The 18986-nt window shown below is 43.5% G+C and overlaps 1 protein-coding gene across 3 annotated transcripts in view; it reads right to left on the bottom strand.

Annotated features, from left to right (window-relative positions):
- The window catches only part of LOC121548846 (estrogen-related receptor gamma-like), a 37103-nt gene extending 18265 nt beyond the window's left edge, over positions 1-18838 (bottom strand). The window contains exons 1-3 of one of the 3 annotated variants that reach the window (XM_045210226.1): positions 18628-18838; positions 960-1202; positions 560-717 (exon numbers count right to left, since the gene is read on the bottom strand). In XM_045210226.1, the coding sequence (XP_045066161.1) occupies positions 560-717; positions 960-1189 (388 nt within the window). In that variant the 5' untranslated portion in view covers positions 1190-1202; positions 18628-18838. Of the gene's footprint in view, positions 1-559; positions 718-959; positions 1203-6749; positions 7124-11648; positions 11747-18627 lie in introns of those variants that run through there. The other 2 variants (XM_045210227.1, XM_045210225.1) reach the window with 2 other exon arrangements.
- Positions 18839-18986: the final 148 nt, after the last annotated feature.

Raw genomic sequence — 18986 nt, forward strand, 5'->3', positions numbered from 1 at the left:
CATATGTGTACATACACATGCCCACACACATACACATACACTTTTACACTCATCATATACTGCTGCTACTCTGTTCTTTATTTTACTCTTATTATTATCTATCCTGATGCCTAGTCACTTTACCCTGCCTTCATGTACATATCTACCTCAAATACCTTGTACCTCTGCACATTGATCTGGTACTGATACTCCCTGTATATAGCTCCATTCTTGTGTATTTTATTCCACTTTTGTTACTATTGAGAAGGGCTCGTAAGCAAGCATTTCATGTTAAAGTCTACACTCATTGTATTCAGCGCATTTGATTTGATTTGAACACAACCACTAAGGTCTTTACTGTATAGGCAGAGAAGGCAAGGGAACCTGTAAGCTTGCATCCTTAGAGTTGATCAGGTGTTGATTCTAAAACAGAGGCTGTAGGAACTCATCAGCCTACTGCAGGTTTATCTGTATAAAGCCATACACCTCTGCCCTTTGACCATATACTTTTTAGCCTATTGTAACATGTGGGCACTTCAGTTGAGCTCTTAACCTCATTGCTTATGTGAGTGGGCCTTACCCTGAATGGTCCTCTTGAAGAAGGCCTTGCAGGCCTCACAGGAGGCCACACCGTAGTGGTACCCTGACCCCACGTCTCCACACACCAGACACAGCCTCTTAGCCACAGAACCCAGCATGAACTCACACTTCACTTGGCCATCCTCACCACACAACCGCCTGGAGAGAGAGAGAGAGAGAGAGAGAGAGAGAGAGAGAGAGAGAGAGAGAGAGAGAGAGAGAGAGAGAGAGAGAGAGAGAGAGAGAGAGAGAGAGAGAGAGAGAGGGAGAGAAAAAGGGGTTACACTCATATATATGGTACATGCACCCAAGCATAGACCCATACATACACAAATGTGCACGTACACAGAAAGACAGACAAAAAGACACACACAGACACACAAACACACACAAACACCCGCCTGTTGGCTGTGCCGTTGTTCCCCATGCCCGCTTTGTGTCCATAGAGCCCTGGTGAGTCCAAGCCGTTGGTGTGGTTGTGGCCCTTGCCCAGGGGGCCGTAGCTGGAGTTGGTGTCCGAGGAGGAGCCCCCGGGACTGGGTTGGGCTGGGCTGTCCCCCTGGGAGCTGGGGCTGGAGGGCTCATTCTTTATGGAAGGGGGACAGGGGGGGTCCAAGCCCCTCACCGACATCCTGCCAAGGAGTCTTTGGGGGAAGAGAGAGATACAGTAGGATGACTTTATGGTAATATCTGGTAACATTATGGCATGATGGATTTAACATGCCCTTTCTGTCTAGATCCATCAGTCAGTTACAACACTTGACCCCAATGTAGACCTACAGAAATACACCCACCCATGCATTCCCATACAACCTCATATCTGTCCTGCCCACGTTAACACTGACCAACCATCTTCCAGCACCCTTTTTCCCTAAACTTCCTTTATCCTTTCCCTTACTCCCTCTATCAGAGGGACAAAAAGAAAAGGGGTAGGAACCGTCTCCCCCTCTCTCCACTCTCTGTCACTCTCTCCCTCTCCCTCTGTGCCTCCTACCCCTATCCCTCTCTCCTGATCCCTTTATCTCTCTCTGTATGTCTATCTATCCATCTTCACGCTCACCAACCCAGCCGTTTGCAATTTCCCACATATGCAAAGCTGAGGTCTATTACACACACAGGAGATTGCTTAACATATGGAAATCTAAACAAAGATCCTGGACCAGATTGTTTTTTTCTTCCAGACCTCTTGGTGAAGGTATGCTGTAGTCAGGGGCACAACTTTCACTGGGGAAGGGGGGGACATGCCCCCCACACACACATTCTGAAATTGCATTTTTGTCCCCCCCAGTTTTATTATTGGAATGTGATACAAAACGAGGCAATGGTGTGCTTTAGGACCATGCGGACGCCTCCGAGCAGTCGGGTAGGCTGTTTGGAGTGTTTATCCGACTGGATTAAAAAATTTAATAAAAAAGAATGTCCCCCCCACTTCTAAAACCAAAGTTGCGCCCCTGGCTGTAGTAGATATTACCAATTGTGTTCAGTTACCAAAACAAAGTCTATAGATTTGTTTTTCAACTCTGTTTAGTTGAGCGTTGTAGAGGCATTCATTTTGGGAATGTGTTGTGTTTCTATGCTAGTAGAAACTGTGTGTTTTCACATTCTACTGTATGGAGGTATGTTCATCCCCCTACAGTTGGCTACAATGCACGTGACAGTATTCTAAAATACATAGTGTTCACACACACACAGGCACACGTACATGCTGACCCATGTGACCATAGGCTCCTACCACATACACATACTGTACACACTTCACGCTTCATTCACACTTTTCTCAGACATGCTTTAAAATGTGGTCATGTGTCATCGTAAACACTTGAACAAAAACACATACATGCTTGCATGCCATCATGTGTCGCCATACCCCCTCCCAGCTCATGGCAGGAAACCAAGCTCTGTTCCTGCCATGTAAATCCACACGGTCATGACCACCACTAATTTGGCAGGCAAACCATCTGGCTGCCCTAAACACCACCAGAGTCAACCATGACCACGCTCTATCACCCCTCGAAATCCACAGAGAGAGATAGAGAGATTGAAAGAAAGAGAAAGAGAGAGGGAGAGAGAGAGGGAGAGAGTGGGGGGGATAGAGATTCAGAGAGAGAGAGAGAGAGAGAGAGAGAGAGAGAGAGAGAGAGAGAGAGAGAGAGAGAGAGAGAGAGAGAGAGTGAGTCATTCAAACTTCAACCTCATTCTACTTTAGTTTTATATTAAAATAGATAAACTGATATATTGTTCACTCCGAAGTTGTCCAATAAAGCTGGCAGAGGACAAGGGAGTGTGAGGAGACCAGTTTGTTCTCTCATCAGCTATCCATCACACAGGTAGATATTGCTGTGTCAGCTCCGCATAGACCTGAATTGAGGCATTCTCCCATTACTTAGTGGCAGTAGATTTTTCTCTCATAATGCAATAGCATTAGAGTGGAATGGTAAGACGTGGTGTGATATCTAACCTGACAGATCTATAATCTACAGCTCTTCATAAAAGCTAATCAAAGCCCTGTCAGTGCAGTTCCCATAGACGCTGGGTGTAAATCACAGACTCAGAGGTACATTATCAAACAGTGTGTGTGTGTGTGTGTGTGTGTGTGTGCACAACACTCTCTGTCTGCCCATATCCAAAACAACTCTAATTGACAGAAAGAGGGGGATAAACATGGAAGCAGAGAGGGAGAGAGAGAAAGGGGTCTATCGCTGGGTCATTAACCCGGGGTGTGAAGAAAGAAAGGAGAGGAGGCAACACTCACTCTCAAATGAGGTCACAATACAGACAATGACCAACCAGACAAGAGAGCCGGACACACAAACACACACACACACACACACACAGCGAAGCAAAAAGAGAGGTAGAGTGAGAGAGGGAATGTCTCAATAAAGGGATTATTTGGGTTTATTTCGTTTTTGTTTAATAGTCCATTTTGAAAAAATATTTTAGACCCAAAATGTATCTAAAATGTCAGGTATAGGTTCATGTGGATGTGGGTTACTCTAGCTTTGCACCGTTCTTTAGGCCCTATTCCCACCACGAGAGATGATGGAGAGTCTGAGGAGCAGGGTGACGAAAGAGAATTCTACTTTTCAATTCACATTACAACCCTGTCTTACCTTTCGCTATGGCTGGCAACACGAAATTCTTGGTCTGCAGCTCAAACTGACTGTAAATATCACGGTAGCCACTAGCGAGTAAGCACAAACTATTATTCAATTACACTATTGAATAATACAACCAAACCATATTACACTCTTGAATAATAATGATTAACCCTCTCATATGATAATAAAAGTACAGTAGGCCTACCTTACAATATGACAACAAACCAGGCTTCATTTTTATCAATATCATGCAAATCATGGTAAAAGCAAATTGCGACTGAAAATGTGGGTATAAGGGAATTCACCACAACAAGCTGTTTTATATGGAAACCCACCAATAAAATAAAATGCCTCAAGGTTTGTCAACGTGCACAATTAGTCTGTGCTTCAGTCTGATCAACTGTAGCCTACTGATAACAACCACAGCTGCAGGTAGCCTGGAGAAGCCTATGAGATCCCATCTGGGCCTGGCCAGGGGAAATGTAACGTCTTGTTTTTATTGCCTAAAATAGGCCCATTTATTTGTGTTCTGAGAAAATGTGAATGGGATCAAATCTAGTTTATACACTTGTGGCTAGGCTACCTAGGCCTTTTTAATCCAAAATGATTGACTGGAATGAATTAATCAATCAACACAATAGTGATGACAAACTGTATGAATGTATTTTTAATTACAGATGCAAAAGGTCTACATGAGGCAACCCTGCATACAGCTAGCTCAGCCCTGTTAGTTTTTGTCCAATCGCAGTTGTTGTCTCTTTGTTGTCTCGCCACACAATGTTACAAATGGAAAAGAAACATATGCTATTTGTATGATCTACATTTTACATGTTTTTGGTGGTGGGAATGGGCTTCCATAGTTTTATGTGGCTCAGTGCAGCCGGCAGCTACTGCGGAAATTTAAGAATGTAACAGGCTGTTACTGCAATTTCAAAGTGAAAAAGCAATAAAACAAGTCTCAAATATTGTCTATACATTTCAGCTGTTTCAAAAACATTTCTCTGCTATTACCATTTATACTGGAAGAGTGTTGGCTATTTACACTGCCCTGCTTCAAGGTCAGTGATTTGGGTCGGAGGGGATTCGTGCACAGTGATTCCTAATGGGCCAATAGGAGATGAGGAGGTATCAGGCCTAAGCTGAAACACCACTGATAAGAGTCTTAGTTTAAGTGTCTCAATGGGCATGGGTCAAACCAGTTTGATAAGTCTCTCTCTCTATCTCTTTTGCTCTCCTGCGCTCTCCCTATCTTTCTTTCCCTCACTTCCTGTCTCCCCCCTCTACTCCCATCTTTCTCTATCCCGCTCCATTTCTCACTTGCTCTGTTAAATTCAATTCATTTTCGATTCAAAAAGCTTTATTGGCATGACAAAGCAATTGATTTAAAAAAAGTATCTGATGCTAATGTAATAACAGGTGAAAATAATCGCTCTTCATATTTTTGCTACCAAACATGGTAAAACTTTTCTTATAACTGTATATTAACACTGTAATTACACTAATAGCAACATATAGTTACACAAAACATAACAACATGCTCTGTCTCTACATCCTCTACTCCCCCCTCTATCTGTCAGTCACTCTCCCTCTCTGTCTATTCTCCTGCTATCCTCTGGTTCTTATCGGAGCTGTTGTCTAATATTATCACAGGGTTAAAACCTCTTAGATGATAAGTCCCCTATTTACTTTGAGAGGTTCTGAACCAGTTCCGACTAATATTTTGGTGTACAGAACACTCTGAGAATGTCGCAGGGTCCAGTGCCTTCTAGTGCCAGAAAGCCTCATCTGTCTGTGCTTTTTGCTTCCACTCTGTCAGGTTTCACACCCCACATTTGCATAGGGAGTGACGTATCACATTTTCTGGCCTATCCAGACAAATAATCAATTTCCTCTGTTTCTGAGCGACGTAGCCCAGCTTGGGAGACGGCATATTAAACGGGACAGTCTAGCGAATGGATTCACCGCACTGTGATATTCTCAGCCGGATTTAAAGCTCTCGTCATGAAAAAATACTAAATAATTTTGTCGAATTGAAATACGACCACTTTCTCTTGGTCACAGCTGAAGTTGTAACGAGACTGCAGATATTCGAATGGTGTCTCTGCATCACTCAGAGGACGCTTGGCAGAAACGTATCTGTCGTCAGTTATATGAAATGGTGCCAATATTGTACTGTCACTAAATTTGAACATATTTATTAGAAAGTTATAAAAAAGGTGAAATCTTATAGTAAATAATTTATAATTTGATTGTTACTATTCCTAGAAAGCATTTCAGTCATTTCAAGCCCCATGCCCCCACTTTTGTTGAATAGGAAAAATTAAATATGATTTTTAATATTTTCATAATGGACTATATGTACTATGTACTTAATTTGTGTCCTCAAAAGTGAGTACACCTCAGCAATTAATAACTATTTTTTACCAGAAAGGTGAGTTCCAGGCCAGTCTAGAACTATGCAGTATTACTAGTTATTGTTTATGGCCATCTCAGGTATTTTTAGGAGCAAATCTACATTTTGACATTGCATTCAAGACAGAGTTTGCTTTGCAGTGGTGCAACAAATAGCTAATAACATCAGTGACCTACATAAGCTCACCTCTCTCTAAAGTATTTTTATCTCTCTCACTCTCCCAACTCATTTAATTCCCTCACATTTTCACTCTCTCTACCTCCCCTCCCTCCCTCACTTTCACTTTCAGACCTACTCCCTTAGCTCTGCATACACAATGCAGGTGTGGGTCTCATCCGCCAAAGTCCTCATCCTCTCATTCAGACACTCTCTTTTTCAGTAAAAATCCAAGAGGTACACTTGTTCCCTAACTACATAAGATAGCCCACTACCCCGTTTCACACAGAGGTGCTTATACTGACATAGAAGCCACCATCACACCAAATAGCAAATAAAAACACCAAAACTATGATCTTCATTTGAGAACGAGACTGCAAATAGTAGTGCACTGCACATGTACATAATTCAATGCTTACCATTGCCTAGATAACATTACATTGCCTAGATAACAATTTCACTTTCTTTACACTCTACAGTTCATATATATACAGAAGATGGATCAGAATAGTCCATGTACTTACTCAGTGTCAGAGTGATAGGTGAAACACTCAGGGAGGTACAGCTCTACTAAATCCATGTGCTCTTTGCCACCATACTCTGAGGAGAAAACCTGCTCACTAGAAAAGATCCCTTTCAGTTTTCTCTCTCTCTCTCTTCAGTTGGTCTGTCTCCCTCTCTTTCTCTGTCTTTCCCAGTCTCTGTTTTCCTCTCCAACACAATTTCACTGGAGCAACAGTGTCTCCCTCTCTCTGTCTCTCTAGCTCTCCCTGTCACTCTCTGTGTGTCTGTCTTTGTTTCTGTGTGTGTTTCTGTCTCTATCTGTGTCTCTCTCTCATCCTCTTGCAGACTTTCCCTCTAGCAGCAGCGCTGAGACTCTAGCCAGTGAGGTCTTAACTGTTGTGGCTCAGTCTATGATAGAGCACTCAAAGCTACAGCTGGTCCTCATGAATATCCAGGAACCATTTTACCTCCCCCTGGACCACAATGCCAGCATTTGACTGGCCACCGTCTACTCCAATGAGAGCCGGCCAATGACTGTGTGTACATAGAGAGGACAGGTGGCAGTAGTGAGATGAAAAAAAGGAAAGGGGGAGAGTGATAGTATAAGAAAGAGAAGGATGAATGAACAAGAGAGAATGTGGTTGGGGGACAAGGGGCAGTGCCGTTTCTAGGCATAAGCGACATAATTATGTGACTTTCACTTTCAGTCGGGGTCTCAACTATCTAGGATAGTAGAATACACAACGTGCAATTTCGAAATTTGGTAGTGCATCGGCAGTTTTCTTCTTGTTATGTCAGTCACTGAAAGTCACTTAATTAGCCCATGTCAGCTGACATTATATAGATTGCTAGGTAAGTTAGTCTATCCAACTATTTTGTTAGTCACTCTCACTCAGATATCATATCAACATGGCATAAGTAATGGAAAATGTGTAAAATTGCAGGAAATTAGCTTTAAAACTGCAACATTTTCTCTACACCCCATGTAGGTTGACCACATTTAAAATACCCAAATGCCGGACAACAGGATGATTTTGCGGGACAGTGTAGCCTACATGAATACAACATTTTGCCAGCATCGCATCGCATGCCAATCATTTGATCTCAATCAGTTTCATGGGAATATGCATTTAGAACTTCTTCAATTACTTTTTCGTTATTAGAGCCACCAATTAGAGCATATGGTGTTAACAAACTATATAGCCTTCCTGTATTTTGTTTCAATCCAAGCAAATTCTGCCTAGTGGCACACGCTGTTGAGTTTTGGCCACATGATAATTATTTTTGGACTATTCAGCTAACCATCCTAAAATCTCATAAGAAATCACTTAGCGTTTTTGATGTAACAGTAACATTATACTGTGCTATTATATTTAGTTCTGTTATGTAGAATACCAATTAATCATGTGATCTTCCAAGACACTGCTGTTAGCTTTGATCTAACTTTACTAAAAGAGCATCATTGTGGGGAGAGAAAAGGGGCGGACTGATGCTCCGGTGTGCTCTGGCAGCACTACACCCCTAATCCCACTTCACCAAACAAGCTAATTGAAGTGATTTATAGCATACTCTTTTGCCTCATGAAACATTTTTGTGACGCAGAAACGAAAGACCACATTTGTGGCTGTTTTATGAAAATCTGGGAACATTTGGCCAAGGAAACATTTTCTGTTTGGTCTCAGGGAATGTAAAACAGTCAGGAAGGGCATATCTTTAAATGGGATTGAGTGAAGTAGCAGCAAATATGTTGAATGAGCAACTAATGAGCATGGAGAGCCTCACAAGTTTGACGAAATGACCTTATATCTTTTCAGTCTAATATGGCTGTTTACTTACTTTTGTAGCTCTTCATCAGAAGCACGCTTTTTGTAAACTCTCCAAGTTTAGCTGGAATTTAGCCCGAAAGGAGTTGAAAAAATTGGATGGCGATAGGCCTATGATATTGGCCTACCTCTCCTCTTGCACTGCACATAATATCAGATCTGAGAGGTGTTTAACATCACATGTACAACATCCTTATGATATAAATATGTTCATAAGCGCAACGTAACTGCAAGAGACAGGTTGGAATGTCTGACTGAAATACGGGACAAATCAACTTTCTTTTCTAAATTAGTGTTGTTTGAATTTGTTGATAAAATGCGGGACATGATTGTTTGGTTGTGGGACACGGGACTGTCCCACACAATCCGGGACATTTGGTCACCCTAGCCCCATGGCAAAATGTATAGAATTGCAGGACAAGCTGCACATCTTTTACTCCCCTCCGCCACTAAAATGTTTTGCCCACGAAGTGGATGGGGCTGGGGCCCCAACCAAATCTTGCTTAGGGCCCCCAAAATGCTAGAAACGGCCCTTGCAAGGGGCTTAGGTTGACAGTGAAAGCAGTCACCTTTCTAAATCAAAGCATATTAATTAAAATCTTACTTTTATAGTAAAGATATCTCTCTTTGTCCTAAAAACATTATCCACTAATACATTACAGCTAGGAAGGCTGACCATTTAAAGTAGTTGTTGCATTTGAATATAGTTGCTGTGTGTGTGTGTGTGTGTGTGTGTGTGTGTGTGTGTGTGTGTGTGTGTGTGTGTGTGTGTGTGTGTGTGTGTGTGTTTGTGGTAAGAGGGCGGTGGGTTCTGAAAGCTTTTGTCCTACTGTGATGATACCTGATCCTAAAGGACATACATACCTCTAGGTTGTGTGTATTTTGTGTGGAGTGTGTGTGTGCGTGCATGCATGTGTGTGTCATTAAGTGTCCGTGTACTACTGTACAACAGGTGCCACAGCACTCCCCCAACACTCCCCCCAAAAGTATTATTATTACATAAACACACATATACACACAAACACGCGCTCGTCGACTTCTTTAATTTAAAGCCCTGACTGACATAGGTTTAGTAACGTAGTGATGCAAGCCTCTCTAGCTGTCTAACTCAAAGACCCTGGCAGTAAACCTGGATCTGATCATCTGTCATTAACATGTCCCTAATGTGACGCTCTGACCTCTCCCTGACTGACACACACACACACACACACGCAAGCACGCACACACATACAGTGGGGAGAACAAGTATTTGATACACTGCCGATTTTGCATGTTTTCCTACTTACAAAGCATGTAGAGGTCTGTAATTTTTAATTTTTATCATAGGTACACTTCAACTGTGAGAGACGGAATCTAAAACAAAACTCCAGAAAATCACATTGTATGATTTTTAAGTAATTAATTTGCATTTTATTGCATGACATAAGTATTTGATCACCTACCAACCATTAAGAATTCCGGCTCTCACAGACCTGTTAGGTTTTCTTTAAGAAGCCCTCCTGTTCTCCACTCATTACCTGTATTACCTGCACCTGTTTGAACTCGTTACCTGTATAAAAGACACCTGTCCACATACTCAATCAAACAGACTCCAACCTCTCCACAATGGCCAAGACCAGAGAGCTGTGTAAGGACATCAGGGATACAATTGTAGACCTGCACAAGGCTGGGATGGGCTACAGGACAATAGGCAAGCAGCTTGGTGAGAAGGCAACAACTGTTGGCGCAATTATTAGAAAATGGAAGAAGTTCAAGATGACGGTCAATCACCCTTGGTCTGGGGCTCCATGCAAGATCTCACCTCGTGGGGCATCAATGATCATGAGGAAGGTGAGGGATCAGCCCAGAACTACACGGCAGGACCTGGTCAATGACCTGAAGAGAGCTGGGACCACAGTCTCAAAGAAAACCATTAGTAACACACTATGCCGTCATGGATTAAAATCCTGCAGCGCACGCAAAGTCCCACTGCTCAAGCCAGCGCATGTCCAGGCCCGTCTGAAGTTTGCCAATGACCATCTGGATGATCCAGAGGAGGAATGGGAGAAGGTCATGTGGTCTGATGAGACAAAAATAGAGCTTTTTGGTCTAAACTCCACTCGCCGTGTTTGGTGGAAGAAGAAGGATGAGTACAACCCCAAGAACACCATCCCAACCATGAAGCATGGAGGTGGAAACATCATTATTTGGGGATGCTTTTCTGCAAAGGGGACAGGACGACTGCACCATATTGAGGGGAGGATGGATGGGGCCATGTATCGCGAGATCTTGGCCAACAACCTCCTTCCCTCAGTAAGAGCATTGAAGATGGGTCGTGGCTGGGTCTTCCAGCATGACAACGACCCGAAACACACAGCCAGGGCAACTAAGGTATGGCTCCGTAAGAAGCATCTCAAGGTCCTGGAGTGGCCTAGCCAGTCTCCAGACCTGAACCCAATAGAACATCTTTGGAGGGAGCTGAAAGTCCGTATTGCCCAGCGACAGCCCCGAAACCTGAAGGATCTGGAGAAGGTCTGTATGGAGGAGTGGGCCAAAATCCCTGCTGCAGTGTGTGCAAACCTGGTCAAGACCTACAGGAAACGTATGATCTCTGTAATTGCAAACAAAGGTTTCTGTACCAAATATTAAGTTCTGCTTTTCTGATGTATCAAATATTTATGTCATGCAATAAAATGCAAATTAATTACTTAAAAATCATACAATGTGATTTTCTGGATTTTTGTTTTAGATTCCGTCTCTCACAGTTGAAGTGTACCTATGATAAAAATTACAGACCTCTACATGCTTTGTAATTAGGAAAACCTGCAAAATCGGCAGTGTATCAAATACTTGTTCTCCCCACTGTATATACACGCTGGAGTGTGACTCTGGGCAACTTGCCACGCCTGGCACACGAGCAGGTAACACATTTATTTCAGAGTCACTTGTTTTCAACTGTACAGTTATGACCGAGGAATGTTTATCAAAGAGGAGCAACAATATGCAAAAGCTGAGAGACTACAATGAAAATGGGGTGTTAGAATTACCACTGGAGCACATTGACTTGATATGAAATATAAGACCATCATCAACACATTTCTATGCCTACATACTTACATTATACTTTGAAGACAATCCACTAGTCTTCTCTACAAGGCACATAATTTCCTTTTCTTTCTTTAGAACTCAGTACCATCCTCAGCCCGCAGCAACAGTTCCAGGCTGAGTCTTACACACAGTAATCTCTGATCACTGTATGGTGATCCACTTAACAGATGGATTCTGCCTGCGATCAGCCAGTGGCCAACTCCCCCCACAAAGCCACTCAACTGGATTAATGTATTAAGCAAGGTAAGAATAAATGGAGGTATACAAAAACACAAACAAACACATATGCATGCGCACAGACGGACACAAAGCAAGCAAGCAAGCAAGCAAGCAAGCAAGCAAGCAAGCAAGCAAGCAAGCAAGCAAGCAAGCAAGCAAGCAAGCAAGCAAGCAAGCAAGCAAGCAAGCAAGCAAGCAAGCAAGCAAGCAAGCAAGAAAGAAAGAAAGAAAGAAAGAAAGAAAGAAAGAAAGAAAGAAAGAAAGAAAGAAAGAAAGAAAGAAAGAAAGAAAGAAAGAAAGAAAGAAAGAAAGAAAGAAAGAAAGAAAGAAAGAAAGAAAGAAAGAAAGAAAGAAAGAAAGAAAGAAAGAAAGAAAGAAAGAAAGAAAGAAAGAACGAACGAACGAACGAACGAACGAACGAAAGAAAGAAAGAAAGAAAGAAAGATTAGCCACTAGTGATTTTCCCTCTTATTTTGTCATACATGGTGATCAATGTGGGAGTAAAGCAATGCTGGGGAGGTTGTTACATCCAATGCATGTTTGTCTGAGGCTGATGCCGCGCAGGTGCTTGTACGAGTGTACACATGCATATATACACACTCGCATTCAAACGCACACATGTGCACACACACGGACACACACATGCCCCCAGGCCTGGAGGGAAGCAAAAGTAATTCCGCTACCCAAGAATAGTAAAGCCCCCTTTACTGGCTCAAACAGCCAACCAATCAACCTGTTACCAACCCATAGTAAACTTTTGGCAAAAATTGTGTTTGACCAGATACAATGCTATTTTACTGTAAACAAATTAACAACAGACTTTCAGCACGCTTATAGGGAAGGACATTCAACAAGCACAGCACTTACACAAATGACTGATGATTGGCTGAGAGAAATTGATGATAAAAATATTGTGGGAGCTGTTTTGTTCGAATTCAGTGCGGCTTTTGACATTACCGATCATAGTCTGCTGATGGAAAAACATATGTGTTATGGCTTTGCACCACCTGCTATATTGTGGATAAAGAGTTACCTGTCTAACAGAACACAAAGGGTGTTCTTTAATAGAAACCTCTCCAACATAATCCAGGTAGAATCAGGAATTCCCCAGGGCAGCTGTCGGGGAACTGAGGGGCAGCTCTCGGGGAACTATGGGGGATCTTGAAGGGTTGGTGGCCTGGCGGTTGGGAGCTTGGGCCGGTGGCCGATAGGTCGCTGATTCAGGTCCCCGTTTTGACTTGGTGGGAGATCTGTCGACGTGCTCTTGGGCAGGGGGTTGACCCTGGTTGCTCCTGTGGGTCGCTCTGGATGGGAGTCTGTTAGATGACTGAATGTAATGTAAATGTTGAGCGGCTTCACTGCAGGTAGATTGTATGTTTTAATATTCAATAATAATGATGTCTAGATTAAAATGACTGTATCCAATTATATTTTATAATTTCATTAGCTGGACTTCTAACACAAAGGAAGGTGATGCAGGGGTGAACAACATGAGTGTACGTACAATATGTGTGTCTGTGGTTTAGCTATCAAAGCGGTGGAAATGGACACTTCAGATTCAAATCTAAGTAGTCTGAGTAGTTTTCAGTGTCTGAAGTGAACCCCCTCTGACACTGTCTTTCATACGCACATACTGTACAACACACAGTATCATGTTCTGAAGCGACCCCTGCCAAACCAAACTGTAGCAAGGAGAAAATAACTTCGCTAATCTGCTGTTTGATAAGCCCTAGACACCAGACTCCATGGAGTGGTTCTTATCACACAGGTAATGTGCCGCACGAGCATAATATTAAACACCTCACTCACACACACATACAGTATGAGGCATAAAACACCTCACGAACACACACACGTGCACATACTGTATATACACACACACATACACACACAATATACAGTACATGCGCACAGGCACATACACACACACACAGACAGACACGCACGCACACAAAACAGGCCACACCGGGCCACCACTATAACCATTAAAGGGTCCAGTCTTCCGCAGGAGAGATAAACAGCTATCGTAAAATAACAGGTAGGCAAAGGCTCTGCATTTGTATTCAGTGCTGCTATCATATACAATCATAACCAAATCTCAACCTAATCACAAACGTAAATGTAACACATGAAAATAATCTTCACAGGGAAATTATCTTAAATAAACCATTTAGGAAGAATAATGTTTACATTGGAAGAAGTGTTTCTTGGCTATCGCCCCAACGGCTTTAAGTAGCTGTTATTATCAATGGATTCTTTATACCCTGAGCCAAGTTATTGTGCTGTTTTGTTCGGTCGTAGACATTGGCTAATTCAAGTACAAAGCCATAAGCAGTTGTAATAAGGAGGGGAGAGCTAAGATTAATTATTTTATCAGTTGAGTCGTTGTTTGAGCAAGATTGACATTTTCTTTGGCACAAAGCAGTCGTCTTAGGATGGAATACAACAATAGTTAGACACACAAGAGCAGGGCCACAGTGGCGTCTAGCTAGCCACTTGAGTTTAAGATCACAAGAAATGAGTTTCCTCTAGTGATAATAGCCTACCTACATAACTATACCTGACTGTTCTTTTTTACTTAGTGATATCAAGTTGCCCATGCATGTATTTTCATGTAATTTCAGAATAAAAACATATGAAACCAACCTGGCTACTGTTTTGTATAGGGTGCCCTGAGTTCCATTTAGTTTTTAACGATCTTCACGAAAATGGATGTCAAGCATATTGAATACCTTTGCTTTTTTAAGGAAGATTGACTTAAAATAAAGATCACATTTTGTCATGCTCGATAAGCTCTCTACTCAGAGGTCGATGCTATGTAGCCTACATTCCCAAAGCTCTGAACAATCTGAAGTGATACTGGATACTGAAATTCTACATCTTTTTACAAAGGACAGACCTGTAACACGAAACAAAGCGGTCAGTGTTGACCATGGTATGGATTACGTCTGTTTTTCTCAAATCTGAGTGTTGGGGAAGCAACCCCCAGACCCCCCCCTCCCCACCCCAGCACCCCCTACCCCTCCATTGGGACAGCTGTCAGATTGAGTTCCAAACCAAAAGCGTCACTCTCTGGTGTCCCCAACCCCCTACTGTCTCTCCTGACATCATCACTGCGAGACAGACTGAGCATAATCAACATAGCTATCGTATAATTCAGTGCAATCCATCAATTACAGAAACACTATTCTCAGTGCACATATATAGTACATACCATCTGACACTTAAGTTGTTTAAAGATGTCGAGATGGAGGGAGAGAACGAGGAAGAGAGAGTCAGTGAGATAGATAGGGGGAGGAGGTGTGGAGGAAGGGAGGAAGAGTAGGAGAAGAGAGCTGGAGGGAGAAACTATATGGATGTGTCTTTGGATACATAGACTGATAGGTTGATAGATGAGTGTCTGGATGAGCAGATTGCTCCAAATATTGATCAGTCACACATTGAATATTGATCAGGAAACAGGATGTATCCGCTATCAGAGCCTTGCTGCCGGTGGCTGATCCCTCCCTGTGTGGGAAACTGTAGTAGAACCTGACCATAGAACCTCCACTTAGTGTACTGGGTCAACCAACTATTCAATGGTTTTAAATGGTTTCCACTGCTCACATGATCCTGTATTGTCTCGTTTGGAATACAGAAGGAAGGAAAAAACACTGTTGGGTGGTTGCTGGACCATTGCCAGACTATTGCAGCTGTCCCTAAATATACTGAACAAAAATATAAACGCAACATGTAAAGTGTTGGTCCAATGTTTCATGAGCTAAAATATATAATAATCCATACGCACAAAAAGCTTATTTCTCTCAGATGTTGTGCACAAATGTCTTTACATCCCTTTTAGTGAGCATTTCTCCTTTGCCAAGATAATCCATCCACCTGACAGGTGTGGCATATCAATAAACGGATTAAACAGCATGCTCATTACACACGTGCACCTTGTGCTGGGGACAATAAAAGGCCACTAAAATGTGCAGTTTTGGCACACAACACAATGCCACAGATGTCTCAAGTTTTGAGGGAGCGTGCAATTGGCATGCTGACTGCAGGAATGGTATGGGCAGGCATAAGCTACAGACAACAAACACAATTGCCTTTTATCGATGGCAATTTGAATGTGACCAGATCCTGAGGCCCATTGTCGTGCCACTCATCCACCGCCATCACCTCATGTTTCAGCATGATAATGCACGGCCCCATGTCGCAAGGATCTGTACACAATTCCTGGAAGCTGAAAAGGTCCCAATTCTTCCATGGCCTGCATACTCACCAGACATGTCACCCATTGAGCATGTTGGGGATGCTCTGGATTGACGTGTACAACAGCGTGTTCTAGTTCCCGCCAATATCCAGCAATTTCGCACAGCCATTGAAGAGGAGTGGGACAACATTCCACAATCAACAGCCTGATCAACTCTATGCGAAGGAGATGTGTCGCGCTGCATGAGGCAAATTGTGGTCACACCAGATACTGACTGGTTTTATGATCCATGCCCCTACCTTTTTTTGAAGGTATCTTAGATCAACCGGATGCATTTATGTATTCCCAGTCATGTGGAATCCATAGATTAGGGCCTTGTTTATTTATTTCAATTGACTGATTTCCTTATATGAACTGTAACTCAGTAAAATCTTTGAAATTGTTGCATGTTGTGTTAGAATGTTTGTTCTGTGTATTTTTGGCTTGAATGCCCCCTAGTGGAGTCCTAAAAAGCCATCTTAAATACTTGGTTGCTCCTTTCATTGGAGTAATCACTGATCTGAAGCTTTCACCCCGCTCTCTCCCTCCCCCTCTTTCTCTCTCTCCCTCCCTCTCCTTCTCTCTCTCCCTCCCCTTCCTTCTCTCTCCCTCCCTCTCCTTCCTTCTCTCTCCCTCCCTACCTCTCCCCATCCCCTCTTCTTTCCCTCTCTCTTTCCCTCTATCAGTGTGCTTAGCAGGTAAGCCACCCACCTGTATTTTCAGGTGGTTATGTAACCAGACCTTAACCACTCGAGAGGATTACAGAAACAATGTCCTCTTAGCAAGGAGCACAGGATTGACAAGTTCACTTCTCGCTCTTTATCTCTGTCTGCCTTTCTCTCACTCCTTTATGTCTCTCTCTCCTTCCTGATTCTTCCCTTTTTCTTTGTATCTCTCTGTCTTGTTCTGCTCGCCTCTCTACTAGAAAATTATAAACAGAGATATAGAGAAAAAAGAGAGAGGGAGAAGGTTCCCACACCTTATCTCTGTTTTCTTCCTTCTCTCATCCTCTTCTCTGGTGTACACACTTGGTTCCCAGGCCTATCACAGGGCCCATCTCAGGTGTGAAGCTGCCAGGGCAGTGCTTACACAGGTGGAATACTTTTAGTCAGCACCTGACCCTCTCAGCATGATGTCTCAGATTCAGGCACCTGCTGACGACAGGAACCTTTCTTCCATCTCACACACACAGGCAGGCAGGCAGGCAGGCAGACAGACAGACACAGACACAAGGTGGATAAACTCTGTTTACTTGTGTTTACCCTCCACTGCACGCACACACACACACACACACACACACACACACGAAAGGTTGGATTACCTGACCTATCACCTCACAGTTAAGCTCTCTCTCCACAGGTGGCATAAGCTAAATGTCTGGCTGGTGTACAACTGGTGTATAGGTGCCAATTTCCTACCACTTCCTCCCACCTCTCTTCTGTTCTCCCTCTTCTCACTCTCTCTAGCCACTACCCACTCCTTTTTCCACTTTCTCTCCCTCATTCTCTTTCTCTCTATCCCCTGTTCTCTCTCTGCCTCCTCCTCTCTCTCCAATAACTCTCCATCTGTCTCTTTTCCCTCTACCTCTCCTGTCTCTTTTCCCTCTACCTCTCCTGTCTCTTTTCCCTCTACCTCTCCTGTCCCTCCTCCTCCCTCTCACATACCTGTCCCTCTCCATCTCTATGACCTCTACCTCTCCCTCCCTCTACCCACCCCTCCCCCTCTACCCCTCCCTCTCTCCCCACCCCTCCCCCTCTACCCCTCCCTCTCCCCCTCCCTCTCTCCCTCCCACCTCCCTCTCTCCCCCTACCCCTCCCTCTACCCCTCTCCCCCTCCCTCTCTCCCCCTCCCCCTCTCATATAAAAGTGGATAGGTTGAGCAGCAGCCAGTTAGCCAGGCTAACACAGACCAGTGAGTCTCAGCTACGCCAGGAACACCACTCCAAATGTAATTTTCTGCAAGATTACACACGATAATGACTGGCTTTGGAGGACCGCCATAACTGATGGCTTCCAATTATAGATGTATAACTATCGATCTGTCAACACTAGAGAGAGGGATGGAGTGAGGGAGAGAGAAAAGCTCTGTAAAGAAATGTTAACTTTGCAAGATGGGAAAAATGTTTAAAATGTATTGGAAAAATGATATAGAGAACAACTCATCACTGACAAACTTGACCTTAGAATGCAGGCGGAAGACTGAGGAATGTTATAATAGCTATTCTCAAAACTAAATGTGGGTAGCGGCACACTGCTTTGAGAGAGGAGAGCAGAAAGCTGATTTAAAAAACCTGAGTACGGTGGGTATACCGGAGTACAGGACAGACCTCTACCACCTGGACAAAGGAAACACACACACACACACACATTTATATCCGAGCCCAAATGCCCTCTAGCCAACTGCCTTGGTCAAAATACCCCACTGTAGATACACACATCCAAATACCCTCTAAATGTCCCCAGTCTAAATATCCCACAACAACCCCCCATGTCCTAACACCCCATCCAGCCCCTGAACCTGCTCAGTACTTACTCACTGGTTCCTGCAGTCCTGCAGCCAGCTGCAGTCAGTCAGTCAGTCTCAAGGACAAATGCCTCAGCTCTACCCAGCTCACTTCCTTCCTCTCCTCTCTGTGGCTCAGCGATGCAGCAGCACAGACCTTTCTCTCCTCTCCTCTACCTGGACCAGGCAGCACCGAGTTCACTTACCCCACTCACAGGGGAGTCCTGAGTGTGTGTGTGATAGCGGGAGAGGATAGAAAGGAAGTAGAGGACACAGCTCTCCTGCATTCCCATAGATACAGGGATTGCTATAGCAGCCTTGCAGAGAGGGGGAGAGAGGGAGGGAAAGAGAGAGGCAATGGCATCACGTTTCAGTAAGGTTCTGTGTCA

This window comes from Coregonus clupeaformis, chromosome 33, assembly GCF_020615455.1.
Source record: "Coregonus clupeaformis isolate EN_2021a chromosome 33, ASM2061545v1, whole genome shotgun sequence".
Classification (NCBI taxonomy): domain Eukaryota; kingdom Metazoa; phylum Chordata; class Actinopteri; order Salmoniformes; family Salmonidae; genus Coregonus; species Coregonus clupeaformis.